The 23,376-nt window shown below is 35.2% G+C and overlaps 1 protein-coding gene across 2 annotated transcripts in view; it reads right to left on the reverse strand.

The window, feature by feature from the left end:
* The window catches only part of sip3 (septin interacting protein 3), a 224,242-nt gene extending 201,406 nt beyond the window's left edge, over positions 1-22,836 (reverse strand). The window contains exon 1 of one of the 2 annotated variants that reach the window (XM_090368846.1): positions 22,525-22,836. In XM_090368846.1, coding sequence (XP_090224972.1) covers positions 22,525-22,653 — 129 coding nt within the window. In that variant the 5' untranslated portion in view covers positions 22,654-22,836. Of the gene's footprint in view, positions 1-17,115; positions 17,218-22,524 lie in introns of those variants that run through there. The other variant, XM_090368847.1, reaches the window with a different exon arrangement.
* Positions 22,837-23,376: the final 540 nt, after the last annotated feature.

Below are 23,376 nucleotides of genomic sequence, written 5' to 3' on the forward strand. Positions count from 1 at the left end.
TTTAAATCTATTCAACCAGCCCTTACTAGTTTTAAATGGTTCCAAATATTTTTTTTTTTTTAGGCGAGTTTTCTTCAGTTTTTTCATCGTATTGGCTAATCTCTTTCTTTTTTTTTAATAATATTTAACTTAACTGAATTCTGCATTGGATATTATTTTCAATAAAATTAGTTAGTCTTTCCATTTCAATCCTAATAGCTGGCCTAGCCCTAGTTGCTTGCAGTGGAACAGCTATCTTTCCCACTGCTAAAATGAATTCTTTATTTTTTTTATAATTGTTCTTACAGTTAAACTTGCAAGTCCTAAATTATGGCACACATCCACTTGTTTTTGACCAGAATCAATTTGCTTCAAAACATCTAATTTAATTTAATTTAATTAAATCTAATTTAATTTAATTTAATTTTCAAATTCAGTCTTTTTCTTACATTTATAGTCTTCGTACTGCATTCAGATGTCGTTGTTTTTTCATTCTTATCGGCCATTATTAACTCTTCGAAAATGGAACTGCATTGGTTGCATTAATTATGATACAATGTTCACGTAAACTGTCCGTTTCGCACGATGTCTAATACAGTACTGAGAGATGACTAGACTTCGGATAAATGCATATAATGCAAATATTACAAGCAATATACTTTTTTTCAAATGTTGATCTCGGAACTACGTAACAAGTCACTGTACTACAATTAAATTAGCGTGCGAGAAAATTTCACTGAGCGTGGGAAAATTTCTCAAGTCGCATGGGAAACGTTTTAATGCTCTTTTGCTATTCATTTTCAAGCTATCAACTCCATCAAATGAAACGATTTCGTTAAATATGCCAAAAATGCAATCTATAAAAGAGCGTTATAGTGATCTGTGACAGCATTATAGTCAGATACGGGTTATAATATAAGAACAACGTTATAGCGAATCAGCGTAAAGCGAACCACGTTATAACGGGGGCCTACTGTATATGATATCAAAATTACTTTTGGCATTCAGTTCCTTTGTGACCACATCATAGTATCCAATCAAATTGGTCAGACAAGACCTCCCTTTAACAAACTCATGCTGTGTCTTAACTAATACTGCAGTCTTGTCTAGATGATCCTGCAATGCTTCTTTAACTAGTGATTCCATTATTTTCCCTGGAACACAAGTTAAACTAACAGGTCTGTAGTTACTTGTGTCACCTATTGAACCCCCTTTGTGAATTGGTGATACATTTGCACAACTCCAGTCCGTGGGGACCTCGCCCGAGTCCAAGGAAGCTCTCATAATTATGGTTAAGGGTTTGCTTACTTCCTTTGCTGCCTCCTTTAATATAACTGGATAGATCCCATTCACCCTGGGTAATGCTAACCAAGAAACACTGGTATACTTCTACATTATAATGGCTATCACCTGTTCACCTACAAAAGGTCTATTATCTTTAATCAATTTCTCAATGCCTATAAATATTCAATGACAGAATCTGCTTTAGACTCAGAAATACAGATATTAACCAGCAGATTCTTAAACAGGGGTTACCACCTGGCTACAATAAAAACCAAATTAGGGTATAAGCTAATAATGGGATACAAAAAAACTACACCAACCAAAAATAGTCACATAAAAAAATATTTTATTTCTGTCCCATATATTGAATGGTGGCACAAACAGCTTAACATATTCTTTAAAGATTCAGAATTTAAGATTATAGCCAGAAAATATGGAAATTACACACTATACTATACAATCATTCAGTCCTTTCCTCTTTCGCAAAACAAATAAATGACCTGGCAAACAACAATTCTTGCAGCGATTGCGACTAGTCTTATCAAGGATCGGAGCATTTTCCACCGAATTTGAGTAAAACATGTCCTCAGTTCATGCTTCTTATTCAGCAGCATCAGAATTAGCCTTTCATGCCATTAACAAAAAACATACTTTTTTATTCAATGAAACCAAAATACTTAAGTGTCCAACTTAATTATACAAGACTATTAATTGCAGAAACCGTTGAAATTAAATTACATAAGAATTCCAATAAAGTTCGCCATCCATATCTAATCTCTTATTCGTGGTCTTTTAGGCACATGTGTGAAGACAATCTATTTAAGATTCACATTCACACACCCCGTAATTTTCATTCCTGTGATCATGATATTCGTTCGAAAAGTGTTGTCAGTTGCAGGAAGGAAAACTCTTTTTTCAAAATTTACATTACTTTTTAAGTTTATTATTATTAATCTTTAATTTTGTTCAACTGATTTTTTAATTATTTTCAAGTTATTTTTTACTGTAATCATTTTGCATTAATGTTATATTAGCTTTAATTTCTGGAGAGTATCATATGGAAGCATTCTATGTATCATATTGAGGTAAATCTCGCTTATTCTTCTTCTACAAATACAGTTTTATACAGTACATGATTTTATACAGAACTGACCTAGAATATCTTTTTTTTAATTAAAAAATACTCAGAATAATACAATAATGTCGCTAATTTAACATTTTCGACTAAATTAATAAAAAACAAAACTGACAATACCAGTTAAAGAATAACATTTTTCTGTTATGGTTAAGATTGATGGAACAACAGCAGTTTGCCACTATTAGAAGACAACGCTACTGAAAAATATATACAATCAATGACACACCCAGTAATTTTGTTTGAGGGCTCAGTTTTGAGTAAGGATTTAAACCTAAGGGACTTGCTCTTCTTGAATATGGATTCTGGAAAGGGTAGTATTCTAAACCTGAAGGATTCAATAACTTAGTAAGTTTAACATGAATTTTGGGAGAGCCCTCTTATTACACAGTACATGATTTTCTCAGGCGTAGATAACAAGGTGGCTGATTGCTAGAAAAAACCTTACATCTGTTGTTGTGGAAGTTGACAGCTTAAAGAAATTCAAGGCTGAACTACACAAACACTTTTGGAGTGAATGAATGAGTGAAATTAGGTGGTATTTTTTTTTTTTTTTTTGTTGATGCTAAATAAGCTTGCTTTATAGCATCTTATGCTAATTAGTATTAGCCATACAGTGCAAGGAAGTCAGAGGCTTTTTCTGCACCAACAAAAAAAGAACTGTAGATAATAAAATACAAAACAAATTACTGTAGACTTTCAGAATAATGGCACCTTTCAGGGATTTAAGGTGCCGTTATTTCGATCATTCTGTTATTTATAAAGTTTCATTTTTATATATTTAATACAGAAATAATGAGGTTAATAAGAAATAGAGAGATTAAGAATGCAATTTTATTAACTGCACATAAAAAACAAACATGTTGACAATCCAATGTTATATTCTGCCATTATTTTGAAAATGCACTAGGCATAATCCTTATGGGTTTTGGTAATTAACTATATAGTATCGGTGTAAATACACCATAGTTAACCCATAAACTTTGAGCTACGTATGTAGAGTAGAGGGCATCGTTTTAATTGTATCTCATATTGTGGTTGCCTTTACAACGAGATTGTATTACCTGGGTACCTGCCCGCAAACTGATGATGAAGCCCAATAGCTTCGAAACAATCGTCTGGGTGGTGGTACCGCTGAAAATAAATAACAGTAGTCTTCTCTACTAAAGAAGCGTTATTTATTTGAAGTAATGCAATAGCAGCTATCTCATTGTAAAGGCAACCACAATATGAGATACAATTAAAACGATGCCCTCTATGCTACATACGAAGCTCAAGTTTATGGGTTAACTATGGTGTATTTACACCGATACTATATAGTTAATTCTGCCATTAATACACTCCTATCTACACCTCGTTCTGTTTTTTTTTATTAGATCAAGTTTAGTCTGCACGGGTAGCACAGTGGTGTCATCACCATCCTCCCCACACCAGGTGGAAAAGGCCCGGGTTCAAATCCAGTCAATGAAACAAGGAAGTTTTATATGGGCTTTTTTTTTTTCACTGGCTGAGTTAGTCAGTCACAGGCATAGATAGCAAGGTTTTTTTCCCCCAGAAACTAGGGTTTTTCATCCAGCAAAATAGGCAAATCGACCAGAGAACACACAATACACATGGGTATCAATTAACTTTCTGGGTGACCCTAATGTGATAGTTTGGATTATATCAAGTTTGTCACTAAGCTTTAATGCTGTTGTTCTCTTCTCTGTATGAGGTTTATTAACTTTAGGACATAGTGAGGAGTTTTTAATTTAAAATAAATGTAAAACAGCAGTATAATCCATGATATCTTCAGAATTCACTTTGAGAATGGCACACGTAAACAAATACATTAATCACTTGACTTGCCGTTTTCGGCATTGCAAGACATGTGCGATGTATATAAACATCCGATCTCAATGTGCAGTTTGCTTGAATCTTGAATGTTCTGTTATTTGGGGTGCCATTAGCTCAACAGTCTACTGTATATGCTTCCCTCCCCATGTAGGTAACTAACTATCCAGCTGACCTTGAATTTCTTCAAATTGTCAGCCTTAACTATCTGCAGAGGCAACTTAACTGCATATGTAGTAATGAACAATTCACTGGCTAAAAGAAAACTCCCTACAATCTAATGTAAACCTCTTCCCCTGTAATTTGAATCTATGGCCCCCTAGTTTTGGAATTCTTTTTAATGGTGAAAATTCCTCTATGACCTTGGAATGCCTTCACTGAGGTATTCCATGATCATAGATAAGAACTTGCTCAATTCCTTCATAGAGGTATTCCAAGATTGTGGAGGTCTTCTATTATGCCATAGGCTGTGTTAAAGGTTCCTCTATGTCAAAGCAAACCACGACAAATGTTCATTTTTGAGGAAAGTATTGCTCACTTTTTCTTCTACTTTAGCAACTGCATCTAGATCCAATATATTTTTTTTCAAAGACATATCAGTGTGGACTGAGAAAACACTGGGTGTTAAGAAGCCATCAGATGACAGTTTCATTTTTTTCAGTATCTTTCCTAGACGATTGGTAAAATAAATAGTGATAGCTGTTTGGATTTGTAGGGTCTTTTTTAGGTTTCAAGAATGTGATGACTATGACATGACACCAGATTTCTGGATAGATATTTTCCATATATTATTATTGTGCCATATTCTGTTATAAAAGAGTAATAGAGTATTGAGCAAGTTCTTATCAAGTTGTTTAATCAGTACATAATGAATCTCATCAGAACCTGCAACACTATCCTTTGTTTTAGCTAAAAGCATACAGGCTATCTGCAATGAAAAGTTGATTATATGATGCTTAGCAAGTAGCATTGAAAAATGTGCCTTTAGTCTCTGAAATTCTGATGTGTTTGAAGCTGCTGCCAATACATTGCTTATGCAAAGTGCATAAGCAATGTCTTTTGGATTGGCAATATTGTTCATTCAGTTCAATACTGAATTATTACAAGAGGGAATGCCACACATATTGCATATTCTTTTCCATACTGTGAGTATCAGTAGTTCTAGTAACTATAGAAGAAAATCTTTGCAGATTCTTTTACTCTAGGTTTTTTTTTTTTTTTTTTTTTTTTTTTTACTGAATTAGGTATGCTGTTGTGGAAAATGGAATTATTTTCAATTTTGGCTGTTACAGTTGTTATTCCACCAAGGTTTAGATTGAAAGTGGAAACTGATGCTTTTGTGATGACAGATTCTGCTCCATTTAACATCTGATTTGTAATGTGACTCAACAGAGAGTCTACTGAACAAGCCAAATACATACTGCATTTTGAAGACTGTCTATACTAGCCCAATTCACATTATGAAATTTTCACTTGACTACTTTATATCTGTACAGTCTGAAGCAATCATTGAAACTTTGCAAATTATCCCATAGTGGTCACTTTTTAACAAATCATCATGAATTTTCCAATTAACAGTCAAGGAGCATACTGATAAGTCAACTGCAAAGCTTGTTACCGTAGGCAAATGAAAACATGTGCACAAGTAATTAAGAGTGTCAAGTACTGCCCATCAAGCTGACTGATCCCTACAATGGATTATATCCATTTATGTCTCCCAGTACGCAGATGGGAGGAGGTAGGTGACTGACCACATCATCAAGATACTGATATAAATATACTAGTTTTTGTGGGAGAAGCAATGCTACAAATATCACTGCAATACCAGTAATGATACAGAATGTAACTGCTACTAACAACATTTGCAGTGGGATGTACTTACAAAAGATAAGCTACCCCTCCTTATAATAGTCAGCCATATCTTCATGGAGAGCACTGGAAGGTGTAAAGCTTTCTGTGGATCGTGTAAAGTTTTATTTCCACATTTGTCTGCAATATTAAGTTAGTTTCTTATAGGCATAATCCGATAGAATTGTATTGAATTAGTTCTTGTATATCACTTAGATTGTACCACTACAGAAGTGTCAATTACTCTGATGTGGAATGTCCTGTTTATTTTCATGAGATCATTTTATTAACATTTGAGAACACAAGTGTGAAAAATCCATGTTCTATATTCAAAACGTATTTTTAATTAATTTGTGAAATTAACACTCACTTTAAACCTGTCAGAGAACAAATGTAAATAAAAACCCCATCCTCAGCCTACACTTTGATTTGAAAAGAATGCATCATAACTAACAGCAGTGCTCACTGAGTGAAATGTGGTGCACACAAACAGTTTGATTCCAGGCAATACATCCACGTCATGAAGCCAGAGAGCTTTACCAATTAGAGGAAAGCATACCAGTAAAGTAAATTCCTATCAATATCACTTCATGCCAATCAACATGTGCATATTATAATTAGGTTTAATTTAATTATGGATTTTTACTAATTGTGCATTAATTTAAAGACATTTCTAGAATTTTCTGCAACCAATTCAAATAAATTGTTTTCAACAACAGGTATTTCAGCTGTGTGGATGGAACAGACCAAGTACAAATTGTTCTTAGTCGCATGGAGTAAATTCAATCCAATGAGATAAATACAGGGTTACATATTTAATTTTCTTTTTAAAAATTAAATATTTACATAAAGTACTCAAATTGATTAAGAAAAGACATGTTGATATACTGCAAACAGTATTCAAAAAATCCATAAAACTTTTTCTATAAATAAAAAAATAAGTTTGTCACTGACAGAAGCAACATGACCCCTATTGCAACAAACTGGGATGTGATTACTGTGAGGATAAGGGAGGCCCCTATGGAATGGAAATGTGCAAATGTATCCCCAATTCATAAAGGGAAATCAAAGGCTGACATGAGTAGGGCCTCCCTTCCAGAAAAAAATAACGGAGTCATTGGTTAACTGCGGGATGATACAAGAAAGCAAGCTTAAACAGCATCAGCCAAAGGAAAAAAAAAAAACCAACACTTATCCATACCCTCCAATAATTTGTCTGTTCTTCCTTGAAATTTAAGTGTGCAGCTTCCACAAAAACAGATGGAAGTTTGTTCCAGCAATGCTCTGTCTTCTCCTACTCAACCATCACTTCATGGCAGCAACTTATCCTTAATGCCACACTGCTCCAATTTGCACAGCAGTCTTTCATGTGCAATAGTATATAATATTTTTTGCATCCAGTTCCCCTGTGAACACATCATAGTATCCAATCAAATTAGTCAGACAAGATCTCCTCTTAACAAATCATTGCTGTGTCTTAACTATTACTCCAGTCTTGTCTAGATGATCCTGCAATGCTTCTTTAACCAGTGAATCCATTATTTTCCCCAAAACACAAGTTAAACTAACAGATCTATAGTTACTTTTGAACACTTTTTTTTGAATACATTTGCACACCTCCAGTCCATGGGGACCTCCCCTGAGTCCACAGAAGCTCTCATAATTATGGCTAAGGGTTTGCTTACTTCCTTTGCTGCCTCCTTTAATATAACTGGATAGATCCCATCCACCCCAGGTGAATTCCTTATGCTTAACTTCAACAATTTTTCCTCCACTTTGCTCTCAGTTATTACAAGATAATTTAGCTCGCTGTTAGAGTTTGATAAAACTTCTGGCCTCCACTTCCCTACAAAATTCCTCATGTGTGAATGTAGATGCAAAATACTCATTCAATTTCTCAGCAACCTGAGCAGGGTCATCCAACATAACTGTTGATGACCCTCTCAGGTTGCTGACATCAAGTGGACTAATTTGATTCATCCCCTTCCTTCTAGTGCTTACATAAGAAAAGAAGTCTTTGCTATTTTTCTTTGCTCTTTTTGCCAAAGATTTCTCGTAATCTGCCTTCACTTGCCTAAACTCTTTTGTGACTTGATAACAGACTAGTTTATACCTACCATAGTCTTCTGTGTCACCTGATAATCCATATACATCCCATACATTTTTCTTCTGTGCCACAGGTCTCCTTAATTCATCTGACATTTATTTAGGCCTACACCTTGAGAGAGTATTTTTTAGTTGGTATGAAAAGTCTAGTATCTTCTATGATTAATTCCTTGAATACTTCGCAGTTAGAATTTGTTGTTGGTAACATCATCAGTTGGTCCCACTGTATAGAATTTAAAAACTGTGCAGACCATTGTAGTCACATTTATGAAAGCAAAAGCCATTCCCTTTACCCTTGATGGTAGTTACATCTTTAAGTAAAGCCCAAATCAATACACTGATCACTGCCAATTGTGGCTCTTTTATCTGCAGATTCTTAATGCATGTATAATCAGATCAAAAGTATCACTCCCTCATAGCCTCTCTAACATGCTGCTGTAGAAAACAGTCATCCAATAAATCCGCAAACGTCTTGCTAGTGTGTGAGTGACCAACCCACAAGTTCCAGCCAATATCTGAAAGTTAAAAAAATCCCCCATTATAAGACATTCTGATTTACTGGCCCACTCTATATCTCTGTACAATTGTTCATTGTACTCATCAGGGTCTAATGACCCTGAGTACACACTCCTACTCCTCTTTTTGTTTTCCCAGTGTCACACCAAACTGACTCAACATTGCACTGGCCACCCATGTCAACTGGATGCACTATCTTTGATTTTATGTGCTTTTTAACTAAGAGCATAACTCCTCTTTCCCCTCCTGTATTAGAGTACTTACTGCAAAGTGTTGAAGTAAGAGTGCCTTTGCTGTTTAGAAGCTGAAAGAAATGAATGGGCTCAGTCAGCTAATGAGACTGCTGAAGAGACTAATAATAATACTAAAACAAATCTCATTAATACAAACTTTTCATACAAAATTCTTGTTTATATAAGCACAAATCATTCCTCTGCCAAGAATAGGCGAAAGACATTCATTTATTACAAAATTCGGTTAACATGTACAGATAGTTCTCGACTTTGAGTTAATTCGTTCCTAGCATGCACTCGTAAAGCGAAAACTCATAAAGCAGGAATTAAATCCCATAAACAATGTTAAAAATAGGGGTTACGTTCTCAACAATGAAATTAGTTAGCTAATTAGTTTATGTTTAAACAATGATTGATTTATTCAAAGAAATTAAAACAGCCTGTAAAATCAAGCAAATTATAATAATAAAAGAAATTATTTATGACTTATAAATTTTAAAGAATGTTTATTCTTCATCATCAACTAAATGCACACTCATTGATCACTCATTATTGGCTCGGCACTAGGTTTGTTACACATGGAGTCGTCATCTTCAGAAATGCTTAAAGAGGCATTTGTTTCCAAGATTTTCTTTATAAATTTCAATAGATGCATAAGCATTTTTTAACGGAACGCACAAATTGCAACTAACATGATTTGCGCGGAGTAACAAGTTTACGAAGCTTAAAAAAAAAAAATAAAATAGGAAGGAACAGAAGATTCTGAAAATTTGTTTTTTATACGATTGAAAATTTCAGTAAAGGGGAAACTCATTTCACCATAATAATGCAAAAAAAAAAAAAAAAAAAAAAAATCACACAATTCCAGCTATCGGTATTTTCGCAAATGCAATAACATCAAGTTTACTACCCGTTTATAATTGCTTGCAGCAACAGAAAAACCCAATAAACCAGAAAGTGCAAATTCTTTTTATTGTTTTCTGGTAGTGACCTCCAGAAATGTGCTTTAGAAAAATGTCAAAGGCATTCAAAATTGGTTCTTATAAAAGAACATATGATAACGATGAAAGTGTAGTGCATTTTAGTGATTTGAATTGGTAACTAATACAATTTGCTCTATAAAAACCAACCTTTTAGAGAGTTATATAGCGAAAATTTCAACTTCCGAGGTCTGGAACGAATTACCAAAAAATAATGTGTTATTGGGTTCACATTACAATATTTTCGCGATGCGATGGTGTTATTATTATTATTATTAGCCATGTGGTGCAAGGAAGCACGAGGCTTATTCTGCACCAGCCAAAAAAAAATTTTCTGAATTACCCAGAGAGAGAGAGAGAGAAGTAGAAAGGAATCACGAAGAAAGGAAGAATGATGATATCCAGCTCAGGACCCTGGGTGTGCCAGGCCCATACTCACCAGATGTGAGCCCCTGTGTCTCTGGAACTTTAATATCGTAAAGCTGGGTACACTGTATTGTATAGCTACGCACGTGGTTTGAAATGTGCTATTTATGAATGTTTAACATTATTTTTTGCAATTAATGTTTATATTTTCGATTTTGTGAATACTTGATACCTTAAAAAAAAAAAAAAAAAACCTCGTAAACCCGGGAACTCGTAAAGCGAGATCTGCCTGTATTAAGAAGTTCATTTTTATCCTGTGAGAAATAGTCATTTTTTACTATGATTAATACAAAGCTCAGTGCAGTTATTCTACAATTATCCCATGATCAGCATGCACATGACAGACCAGTCCTGCATTTCCTGAAAGATAGCATCGACTTGTTAATTGACCGTGATGTAAATAAAACCAGTTTATAATAGCTATAACGTATACATACTTTAAAAACCGTCAATTGAAGGTGTTTAATTGTTGGACCATTTTCAAACTGTCTTTTGTTACAGCCATTTTTTTTAATTTTTTTGTGCCATATTTAAAGGATCTGGGCTGATAGAGCTTGCATCATTAAATTAAATCAAAGTTTGCTTTTTTTCTTTCTTTTTTTTTTTTTATGTAAACCCCAAACACTAGAGGTATTAGAACCTATAGTACTTAGTACCGTGCTTGGGTTGGAGGTTGAGATAATGAAAGAAGACATTTGTTGACATTGGAATTGAACTTCTGTAGACTGTAATTTTCAGGAAATACGTACGAAGGAAGGTTGTTCCAGAAAACGGCAGATGAATGAATAAACGAGGAAGATGAAAAGTTGGTTCTATGAGTTTGAAGTTGGACAGTAAATGGATGTTGGCTGGTGGCGGCACGTGCTCAGACTGTTTTGAAAGAGAGAGCAGGAATTATAGAAGCCAATTCAGAAGAACTTATAAGTTAAGCTCTTAATAATAGCAATAAGAGCTTAAGTCAGTTAAGCTCTTATTGCTATTATTATTAAGTCTGCTTATATTAAAGCTCATCTAACATATGACAACAAAGCATAAACAAAGAGAATTAAGACTGGAAATCAAACTGAGAATTATACAAGAGGTTCATGGGATGGAACAAAGTAAAACAAATACTGCAAAAGAATACAACCTTTACCTACTGTCTACAATGCTGAAAAATTGAAAAAACTTAAAGTGCATGATACTGGAGCAGTGATCAAAAAACAGGACATAAATAGGTGGTTCAAAACATAAGCAGCTTGAAACAAAACTGAGTGGTACCTGCTGATGAGGTTTTGTCAATGATATACAGAAATTCTGTCATATAAGCAGATGATTATCCTATTGTAAAATACATTGGTTAGGTCACAACTTGAGTATTGCATACATGCAGGAAGCCTCATTTTAAGAAGGATGTGGATCTGTTGGAACAGGTGCAGAGAAGAGCAAAGATCAGTGAGAGAAACAAAAGTATGCCCTTACCAAGAAAGGCTTCAGTTCTGCAAATTGCAGCAGCATATGAAGACTAAGCACCTGCAAAGAGATCTGACTGAGATATTTAGGTTTTGAATAAATTCAGTAAGCTAAATGCTAATGGTCCCTCTTGTTCTCAAACATACGAGGGTCGTAAATTCAAATTGAGGAATGATGACTGCAGGATAAATGTGCAGAAATTTGCCCTCAAGCAGCAGGTAGTTGACCGTTGGAATAAACTTCCATTTCGTATTGTAGAGGTGGGTAGTTTGAATAAATTCAAGGAACTAGAGGGGTGGACAGATTATATGGGAAATGTTGGGATTTTTGTTGACATAGTGCTGGAATTAAACAAGTCTGGTACTATAGAATTGAGAGAGAGATATCAAAACAAGAAAGAAGGAAAGTAGGAAACATTAATTATAAGGAAAAGTATTCATTTAATCCCACTGAAGCTAGATGGAGGTCAGCCTGAGCAAACAAATTATCTGACTACAGCTGCCTGGCATTAGCAGTTAATTCCACACAGCTCCTAGGCAAGTCTTCATCCTATAGAGATCTCATTCTGGCAAACCAGCCTCAGTGATGTTCTGCCCCGTGCAATAGTCAGGGCTGAAAGTGTTCCCAACCAGGACAGCCCTAGAGTTGGAAAGGATCCTGCCCTAGGCAAATCCTATATGCCTAAGGGAGGATATCACCAGCAGTGGGACAAAGGTTCCATACCAAAGAAATTCCAGTGTAAATATCCTATCCTGAATGGGTGTAGGTTCACAATCTGGCAAATTTTGGTTCTGAGATTATTACAAGCAGAAATTTATTGTTGCCCTACAATTCCTGAAGCAGTTCCAAGCTGGGTTGGTGGAGCACTGTAGAGGCTGAAGCTTGCAGTGAATGTGTGTGTCACCAAAATAAATAAAATTGAACTTGCCAGTTGAGTTGTCTAGAAAAGAAAGAGCTAGGCTATGATGGCATTCAGTAGTAACTGAATCATACTCCAAGGAACAATACTCACATAAAACTTGTCAGTGTGGTGTTCCTGCACTAAGGTCTAGTAAAGCAGTTTTCTGAACAATTCAGTGATGATTCAGGGCCTTATCCCTTGTGATAGGCCAGTAAAATCCCACCTTGGGATGGGATTTCACTGTCCCAGCAAAAGTAATAAGGTTATGGTTTACCTAGTGATCTTGTTCTTTGGAAATTTTGGGTTAGCAAGATGGAGTAATTTTGTCCGCTGATCGGATACTTTCAGAAAGGGACAGAATTATTTTACCCCAGTAAGGTTAGCAATAGTAAGGTTTAGTTTGCCTTGTGATCCCTTGAGTTTTGGGCTAGCACAGTAGAATGAAACCTTCCACTGATTCTGTTTAGGGGTATGATAGCCCTAGTACATAGGGCTATCATACCCCTAAAGGTTAAGGTTGGCAATGGTAGGGTTTACTTTACCTAAAACTCCAGTCCTTTGGAGTGCTTGAGACTAGCAATTATGGAGCAGTTTTGTCAGGTAATCATTGGGTAAATCGCATGCCAAAATTAGCTAAATCTTTTAAAACTACCCTAGCATTTCAGAATACAAAATGCATAATGCTTTATTATCCTTCTTAAATTATATCAAATCTTTCACACCAAGATTCTTGAAATTCTCTGCTGCTCCCCTCTTCATTTTAAGATTTTTGTTTCTTTCCTGGTTGAGCTGACATTCTGAACAATCTGGAAAAGGGCAAATAGCAATTAAAATATTTATGAGAATTAATGAAGAATAATCTCCATGCCACATACAAACCGTAATTGACAATGGAGGCTACACTAAATACTGAATGTGGATAATATATCTCATATAACTTTACCAATAACTTATGTTCTGAATAAATGTGTGAAATTATGAATGTTTCATACAAGTTAGTGCAAACGCATCATATTAGTACACAGCCAAACTCTGAATTAGCAAATTTTTGCAAAGGCGGCATCATTTAAGTTACATCTCATGTGAATACCTTCACAGCGAGTTGCCATGATATTGCACTACTTCGAATAAATAACATTTCTCCAAAGGAGAAGACTATTGTTACTTATTCTCAGCGGATACCACACCCAGACAGCACCATTTCAGGGCTATTTGGCCCTTCTTCGGTGGGTAAGTACCCCAGTAATGTAATGATGGCAAAACAGTTATGAAGTATAACTTCACAACATGAAACATGCCTGATGGTGTATAAGATGAATTAAGATCCTGCAGCCTGAGGCATAAGCCCTTAATGCATCTTAGTCTGAATTTGTTTCTTAATTTTGTTTCACAATTTCATCAGTACGTCTCATCAATCCAACTTTAAACAAATCACTGCATGAAGTTTGGAATTTTTTTCGAAGCTCTGAATTCCATGTGCCCAAAAAATTTGTACACATGCTGCTTTGGGCACGTGAACCACAATTGGTCTAGCCGTTTTGTATCCAGCACAAAAAAATAAAAGAATAAAGTTCCAAATGACCAATCCCAATTGTCTTGGTTCAACTGGTTTGCCACAGAATCCAAATTTCAATGAATATACACATACACTCCTTTTTGTTAATTACACCAATGAATAATGAAAAGGACAAGTTCAACTCTATGTTCTGGATTCTAGCAGACAGGTTCTGCATAAAGAAGGCCCTTATGCTGGATTTCAAGATCAACTGATCTATTTACAAAGATATCCTGTAGGATTAGAGATGGAGACCATCCTGCAGGCTTTACTGATTTGTAATTTAATTAGTGATTTGTGATTGCAGTATTGGCAGCAATTGCTTCTGAAGAGCCTTTTGGTGGCTCTGTCAAACCATGATACTACACTATAAGTCACAATCAGCAGAAAGACCAAATGAGCAGAGTTTTGTGGTGTTTCCTTAGAGGCCCAAATTATTCTTATTATTCCTGAGATTTCATCAATATAGTTTCTCAGTTTTTCTTTTTGGGTATATAGTGTAGGAGGGAAAGACATTTCCTCATCAAATACAACACCCAACATTTACAGATTTATACCAAACATTTACAAAATGTAAGGGGGGGGATTATGTTCTTGGTTAAGAAGCACAGAATCCAAATAAGTGCACTGAGTTGAGTGGGTGGCCAGTGTGACGTTCAATCAGGCTGGTGTGACATCTGACCATCAGTAATCCTTCATGCGTTAACACTGGAAAAACAAAAATACGAGTAGACAAAATTGTTGTGAAAAACAAAGAACTACACAAACAAACAGAATGGGAATGTTAACTTTAGCCACTGTAATGACTCATGATAGGGAACTTTCAATTTCCAAATATTGATTGGAACTTTGTGGATTGGTCACTCACACAGTATCAGAGCTTTTAGCCCACTAAACAGATGACTGTTTTCTACACCAGCATGTTAGAGAGGCAACAAGAGAAATAAAGGAATCACTAGGTGACAGTAATACCTAGTGATTCCTACTGTCAAGGGTAAAGAGAAAGGATTTTGCTTTTATAAAGGTGACTAAAACGATCTTAAACAGTTTTTAAATTCACTTCAGTGGGACCAACTGCAAATTCTAAATGGGAAGTAATAGTATAAGCTATTAGGCCCTTTATACATGCCACCTAAGAAATACTGTTCAAGGTTTAGATCTAATGGATATCAAATGAATTTATGAGACTAGTAGTAAAGAAAAATGCATGGGAATTATAAATAATAAGGGGTCACAGTCCTATAGTAAGTACAAATCAGTCTGCAATCAAGTTGTCAAAGGGGTTTAGGCAAACTATGGCAGACTATAAGAAGTCTTTGGCTAAGAATACCAAGAAAAGTAGCAAAGAATTCTTTGCACATGTTAATACTGGAACAATAATTTTGAACCATATTGCTCAACTAGATACAAACTGCAAAACTACTGATGATCCTGTTCAGGTGCTGACAAATGGAATAAATATTTTGCATCTATATTCACACTTTAAATTTCTGGGATGGGGATACCAGAAGTATATTAAATTATAAATAGGAGCTAAATGATTTTGAGATAACTGAGAAAAAAGTGAAAGAGAAATTGTTGAAGCTAAAAGGAAATAAGGAACCTGGACTGACAGAATCTACCCAATTATATTAAAAGCACCAGCAAAAGAGGTATGCAAACCCTTGGCCATAATTATGAAAGCATCCTTGGATTCAGGAGAGGTTCCTATAGATTGGAGATGTGCAAATATGCCCCCTTTTCATAAAAGGGGATCAAAGGGTGATGTGAGTAATTATAGACCTGTAAACTTAACTTCTGTTACAGAGAAATAATGGAGTAATGATCAAAGAAATAATGCAGGCTTGTCTTGAGGAATACAGTTAAATGGCAATCACAGAATGAATTTGTTAAGGGGAGATTTTGAACAATCTGAATATCTACTACAATGATCCCCAAAATTGTGCTTACAGGTATGTTTGAGAGCTTGACAAAAAGTAGCACAATTAGTGCACAAAAGAACTCAAAGTATAATAAACCACAGTGCAAGAGAAAACAGCAACATCATGATATGGTAGTACATCCCATATTCCTTCACTGTCGTGCCACGTTCTCACAACCTTACTAGTAACAACTGGTAAGCAGTATTCCCTTACCATGTCGTGCACAATACATGATAGCAGCATCCCACAAGGAAGTAAACTGCTGCTTACAAAGACTGTATGCCTTAGGACATGAACAGCATTGACATACCTTGCAAGTTTTTAATCTTATCTATGTTTGCTGCTCATATTACAGCCTTTGTTATTTATTATGACTTCTATCCAAAGGCAATCAAAAAAGTCTTGGGGATACCCTGGTACCCATGGGCACAGCATTGGGAACTACTGATCTACTATGATGCAATAACAAAGGAATAAGAAGAAAAAAAAAAAAAAATTTTGACATCATATACTTAAATTTCATAAAGCTTTTGACAATGTTGAATATGAAAAACTGCTATACAATCTGTACAAAATGTACTTTGGCAAAAAATACAATAAAACCTTATCTTTGTCTTAATCAATGTGTGCACTTTTGTTTTTTAAGTTTAACTTTTTTTGTTTCTATAGTGTCATTTTTTTTTCCCTCTGAACTAGTATAAAATGATATGCATTCTTTCCATAGAGGGAAAAAACCATAGAAATTACAATATTTATAAAATAAATATACCACGGATCCACAATAAATGAATTTCTCCTCTCTGCACCTTGTGTAATTGTTTTGATGAAATGGCAGCAGTGTATAGTGTCACACTGTTTTTCACTCATTATATGGATTTTTTCATTATAAAATGTCCACTAAATGTAAACATATTTTATATTTATAGAAAATTAGGGCCAACTTACGTGAAAACAGCTTCAAAAGAAAAAAAAATTCAGATTACTTCCTGTAAGTTAACACATTCGCTGCCACCTAAATTTGAGATAACCCATTCAGTGTGCCATAATTTTCAAATGTTGAAAAAAGTAGAATTCCAACATCCCCAGCATTCTGAAAATTCATAAATAATAGTTGAAAATTAAGTTTGGAATTCATTGCTAAAAGTGGACACTTCTGTATTCAGCTGTAAACCAGAATCTTGAAATTTTATAAAAAGCTTATTCATGCATATAAACTAACATCAGCACAAGCAAAAAACAAATAAAACTGTGTGCCAAGTGTATAAACAATAGCCAAGCATTGCTGCAAAGCATTCAACCAGTGTGCCACTTTGTTAATTTTGTGTATGCCTTTCATTTATGGCATTCATTGACTGCTTAAGAATGCCATTGATATGCATTACATCACAGTGCTTAGGTGCCTTTTGAGCTCAGATATGCACTGCAATGCAGCACATCACTTTAGTACCATTTTATGCTTATGTGCATAAAGGCCGCAAATGTGTTAATTTTATCATCCATTATTTTGCTTTAAAAAATGTAAAATTAAATTCACACAGACAAATCTCTTTTTATAAAATAATAAATTAATAAAAAAATAAATAAAATAATAATTTCATCAAATTATATATTTCTGCAAATAAGTTGATTACTTTCTTTTGTAACTGATTATACATATCTGTATATATACAAACTGTGAAAATTATGAATAAATTGTACTGTTTCATTAACCAGCATCCCACTTATCATTAGCAGAGATGATTGAGATTCCATGCCAGTTACTTATGTTGCTTTATAAAACTATTAAAAAAGCTGGTTAATAATACACACACAGGCCAAAAAAATATGAACCTTTACTCAGTATCGAATCGGGCCAGCTTTGTTTTGAATAACAGCAAATGTGAAGCAACAAAGTTGAAGGAAGAGCACTTCGTTGCCAAATAGCTCTCTCCAGCACATCCCACACATTCTCAATAGGACTGAAATCAGGTGAATGTGGGGGCCAGGGAAGATGGTGGAAATCTGTCACGTTCTCTGAACCATTCTGGCACAAGACACTGTTATCCATAAAATGGCCATCACCTTTGAGAAAAAAGCATAATGCTGCAGGATGCAGTAGATCCGATACAATATTCAGGTATTCCTTGGCTAACATTTGAACTTTCACCGGTATCAACAGACCCAATCCATGCCAACAAAAACATTCCCATACCATGATGCCACCCAGTAGCGTAGCAACCCTTTTTCGAGCCCGAAGACAAAGAACATGTTCGGGCCCCTACTTAATGAAAATTGCAAAAAGAGGAGACAGCCAAACACTCCAGGCCCCTAAAGGGCCCAGGTCCGGAGGAAATTGCCTTGCCTGCCTACATGGTAGCTACGTCACTGATACCACCTCCAGATGTTTGGGTTGTCTTAACAAGGCAAGCAACATCGATCACTTTGTGAGGTTCTTTCCAAACTCTCTGCCTAACATCAGTGCAAAACAAAGTGTATTGTAATTCATCTGACCACAAGACTTTCTTCCATTGTTCCACTGTCCAATCACTATGTTCTTGGCACCACTACAAACAGATTTTTCTCCAAAATGTGTGGCTTCTGAATAGAAAGACAATTGCAAATTACCCAATTTCTTTAATTCCCTGAGCATGGTATAGGTCAAAATAGGGCAGTTCTGGGATTGGTTGAATTCAGGTGTTATCTGTTGCACATTAGATGTCCTATTTTTTCTCATACAGTCCTCCTCAGAGTGGGACTGCTTTGCTCTTGAAGTACTGTTTTCCCATACCATGATACCACCTCTGAGATATGGAAGAACACCATTATGCCTTTGAGATGTTGAAGAACTGTTTTCTTTTCCAGTCATTAAAAACTTTTGAGATGGATGCCTTTGAAAAACCAGTTATGTCTTTTATTCCTTGAATCATAGCTCCAGCTAAATGTGCATCCACGATAAGACTCTTTTTAAAGTCTGATAGATCATACATTTTCCCATTCTGGCTTCAGATTACTTCAGTCAAACAGCTTGTGCAGTCTCTTTACTCAACAAAAATCTTTATAAAATGTGTAATTATTGTAAAATGTACATTGGATATTGTATTAAATATTGTAATTAAGACTCACAATAATGTCGAACGTTATCAAATTACCCATTCAAGATTTATTCTGCAAACCAAAGTCAAAACCTGTAACCCCCACCAGTAACTTCGGCAACTTTATTTAACATAATTAGATTTTAACAGAAATTTGCAAAGCTTTCTAGAAAATTATACCTCAAAGCAATGTTCTAATCCCACAGGCCTGAAGACAGGGAAACAGTGTTTGGCATTGAATTTTTTCAATCATTCAAGTTGTAGCATTTCATTAATAAATTAGCATAGGCATACGATACAAGAAAGCAGCAAAAAAAAAAAAAACTTCTCATTTCACCCATCCACTTGCTCCAAATGTTTGTATAGTTCTGTTGTTGTTTGTTATTTGGTTTTTAGGAGCATTAGCAACTAAGGCCATATTGCTCCGGGATATGCGGTGGTCATTCCTTGACCTTTCGGCATCCTCCGTATTTGATGGTGACAGGCTCGAACCCCGGTCTAATCAAGAAGCATGGGCTACGCACTGCTGCTGCTCCTTCCCACATGGCTATGGAGGCGCCTTGTATAGTTCTGCCTTGAATCTAATTAAGCTATCAACTTCTACAATGACAGATGGAGGTTTTTTCAGCAATCAACCACCTGCTGGCTAAAGGCAAACTTCCACACAATCTATCCTACAGTTGTCTTTCCTCAATTTGAATTTACATCCTCTCAGGCGATTATTCTGAGCAAGAGGAAGAATTCCAACAGCACTGAGCATGCTCAAACCATTCAAGGCTTTATACACCTCAATCAGATCACCTCACACGTGCCTAGTCTCCAGCCACTGTAATTTGCAAAACTTAAGCCTTTCTTCATAAGAGCAACCCTTTGTTCCATTCACTAATCTTGTTGCCCTTCTCTGTACTCATTCCAGCAGCTCTACATCCTTCTTAAAATGAAGCCCCCACACCTGAATACAGTACTCAGTAGAGATAAGAAGAATAATCACATCCTTATCCCTACTAGAAAAATTCCTGTATATATCAACATGACACCATGAGCTACTCTTGCAAATCGTCTGCACTGCTCAGAAAACTTCATATCTGACTACACAATTACTCCCAGGGACTTTTCGTTCTCTACCATCATCAGTGTAGTACCAAAAAGTTGATACATTACTGCTACCCGTATGCAGTACTTCACATTTGTCAATGTTAAACTCCAGTTGCCACCACTCAGTCCATCTGCTCAACTTTTCTAGATCCTGTTGCAGTAGCATACTGTCATTAACAACCCTGCCAACCTTCGTATCATCTACAAACTTAGAAATTAGGCCTGCTATACCATCATCAGTATCATTAATAAATACAGAGAACAACAATGGACCCAACACTGAACCTGGGGAACTGCACTATTAACATTAGTCCATGAAGAGCAGTGTCCATTGATTACCACTCCGACTTCGTCTTCTCCGACTCAGCTATTCCTTTATCCATAGCAGCAATTTGCCTCCAATGCCACGCTTCTCCAATTTATGCAGCAGTCTTCCATATGCAACAGTAACAAAAGCCTTTCTAAGATCCAAATATATGATATCAAAATTATTCTTTGCATCCAGTTCCTTTGTGACTACATCATAGCATCCAATCAAATTGGTCATACAAGACTTCCTCTTAACAACCCCATGCTGTGTCCGAGCTATAACTGACGTCTTGTCTAGATAATTCTGCAGTGTTCTTTAACTAGTGCCTCAATTAATTTCCCTGGAACAGAAGTTAAACTAACAGGTCTGTAATTACTTGTGTCACCCTTTGATCCTCCTTTGTGAATTGGGGTCACATTTGCACAACTCCAGTCCATGGGTACCTCCCTTGAGTCCAAGGAAGCACTCATAATTATAGCTAAGGTTTGTTTACTTCCTTTGCTGTCTCCTTTAACATGACTAGATAGATCCCATCCACCCCAGGTGCCTTCCTTATGTTCATCTTCAACAATTTCTCCTCCACTTTGCTCTCAGTTATTACAAAATCATCTAGATCACTGCCAGAGTTTAATACATCTCTGGCATTCCCCTCCCTGAATAACACCTCATTTGCAAATGTAGATGCAAAATACTCGTTTAGTTTGTTAGCTACCTGAATAGGATCATCAACATTTGAACCATCGATATCAAGTGGACCAATCTAATTCATTCCCCTCCTTCTAGAGTTTACATAGGTAAAGAACTCTTTGCTGTTTTTCTTTGCATCCTTTGCGAAAGACTTCTCGTAATCTGCCTTTGCCTGCCTAACCTCCTTTGTTACACTTAAATTTACAATTACTCTTAAATATATAATAGCATAGTCTCAATTAATTAACTGAGCATCACTGGTCATGAAATCATGCCCAATTAATGAATTGGGCATGATTTCATGACCATCAGTATTTAGGAAGGTTCACGTAACATGAATTTCACTTAAATTTTATATTACTGTATCTCTTATAACCATTTACCATACAGTTAAAACTCTATTTAAGAAGAATACAGAACTCTTGCTTGCATCTTACAGACAACATGTGAGGAGTGCACTATAAGAAATACAGATGCAATCATTCCTGTTGTCTGATAAACACCAAACAAAAAATTATTTCACTTCATAGTAAATCTAAACAAAAACAATAAATAAATGACAGTATAATCATTTAGAAAATACTGGTAGCAAAGTGTACTTAGGAGAATTTAATTTTACTGCCAAATTTAAAAAAATAATAAAAAATTGAAAAAAGTGATGTCTCTCTGGCACAGTTAAACATTATCTTCCTTCTTCCAAATTATACAAAAAATGTGTGAAATGAACAACTAATAATAAAATACATCCACTATTTAACTGTAGTATCAAATAAGCTAAGACTGCTGACTAATTAGAAAAATACCTAGAGGATAAAAAAAAAAAAAAAAAAAAACTGTAATGACATAAAATGAAGGTTAGCATATTATTCATGGTATTAATAAGCAGAACAGCCAAAATTTCTCTTTAGAAAAAGGGGTGGTGGGTGGTAGGAAGAGGTGAGCATCACCACCAATGTTTTGACTTCAAGAAAAATAGCTTTATTTTTTTCATTGCAGGAATGAAACCCACTGTCAAACCTACTGATGAGTCTCTGAGTATTGACACTTTACACACAACTCGAATAAGACAAATATTAACAGTACAATCTCTGACTTGTCAATGACAGGTGTCTAGTGATTTTACCAACGAAGTACCACGAAATACACGTATGCTGAAACAAAAAACCCATTTTTAATTGGAGCTTAACTTACCGCCATACTCGGATTCGATTTCGTGATATAAACCACTGAAGGATAAAATTGTTTCTTCTGAAAATACGCATTTCCAACAACTGCAGCCGTTAAAATAAGGCTACCTAAACTCAGAAGTATAGCTCTCATGTTCGTTGAACAGTTTAATAGTCAGTACGAGAATTAAAATTCGGCCAAAATATTGCAGGCATTCAAAGGAGACACGTAATCCAATACACATAAAGTAACTCGGGAACCACGTTACATGATAATTTTTTTTAAATAAGATTTTTCACTTCTCGAAATACAAATAAACAGCTGTTTTATGAAAGACTGACCATCTGTTAGTAGTGACATTTAACACTAGATGGCACTACATTTATAAATCTAGAAGCCGTGTCTAAATTTTATTGGATAAAGAAGTAAAAAATTTTAGAAATTAATTACAGCTAGCAACTGTTATAGGAAAATAATACAAACATACCTTATCAGTAATAGGCTTTCTATAAACCAATTAAAATTTATACAAGACCGTAAAGACCAGAGATTTTACGCATGAAATATTTTGGGGATCAAATTTAAATTGATAAAAATGTTTACTATATAAATAGTCATTTATAGATTACAAAAATGAGATACATTAACCTATATCTTATTCTTACTACAACCACAAAAGATATCGGGATCGAAGATCAAGCTTTAAATTGACACTTTTAAGAGACTTAAATTTTAACATCACAATTCACAAGATTATTCAAAATGATTTCTGTGCTAAAACATTTTCTTTTGTATTTGAGAGAAATAATCAAAAATTGTTGTATTACTTATTCTTTAAATTTAAAATAGATGTAGCAGTTTCAAGTTTTGTGCTTT

Source organism: Mastigoproctus giganteus, chromosome 2 (genome assembly GCF_048544385.1).
Source record: "Mastigoproctus giganteus isolate SK-2022 chromosome 2, ASM4854438v1, whole genome shotgun sequence".
NCBI lineage: Eukaryota > Metazoa > Arthropoda > Arachnida > Uropygi > Thelyphonidae > Mastigoproctus > Mastigoproctus giganteus.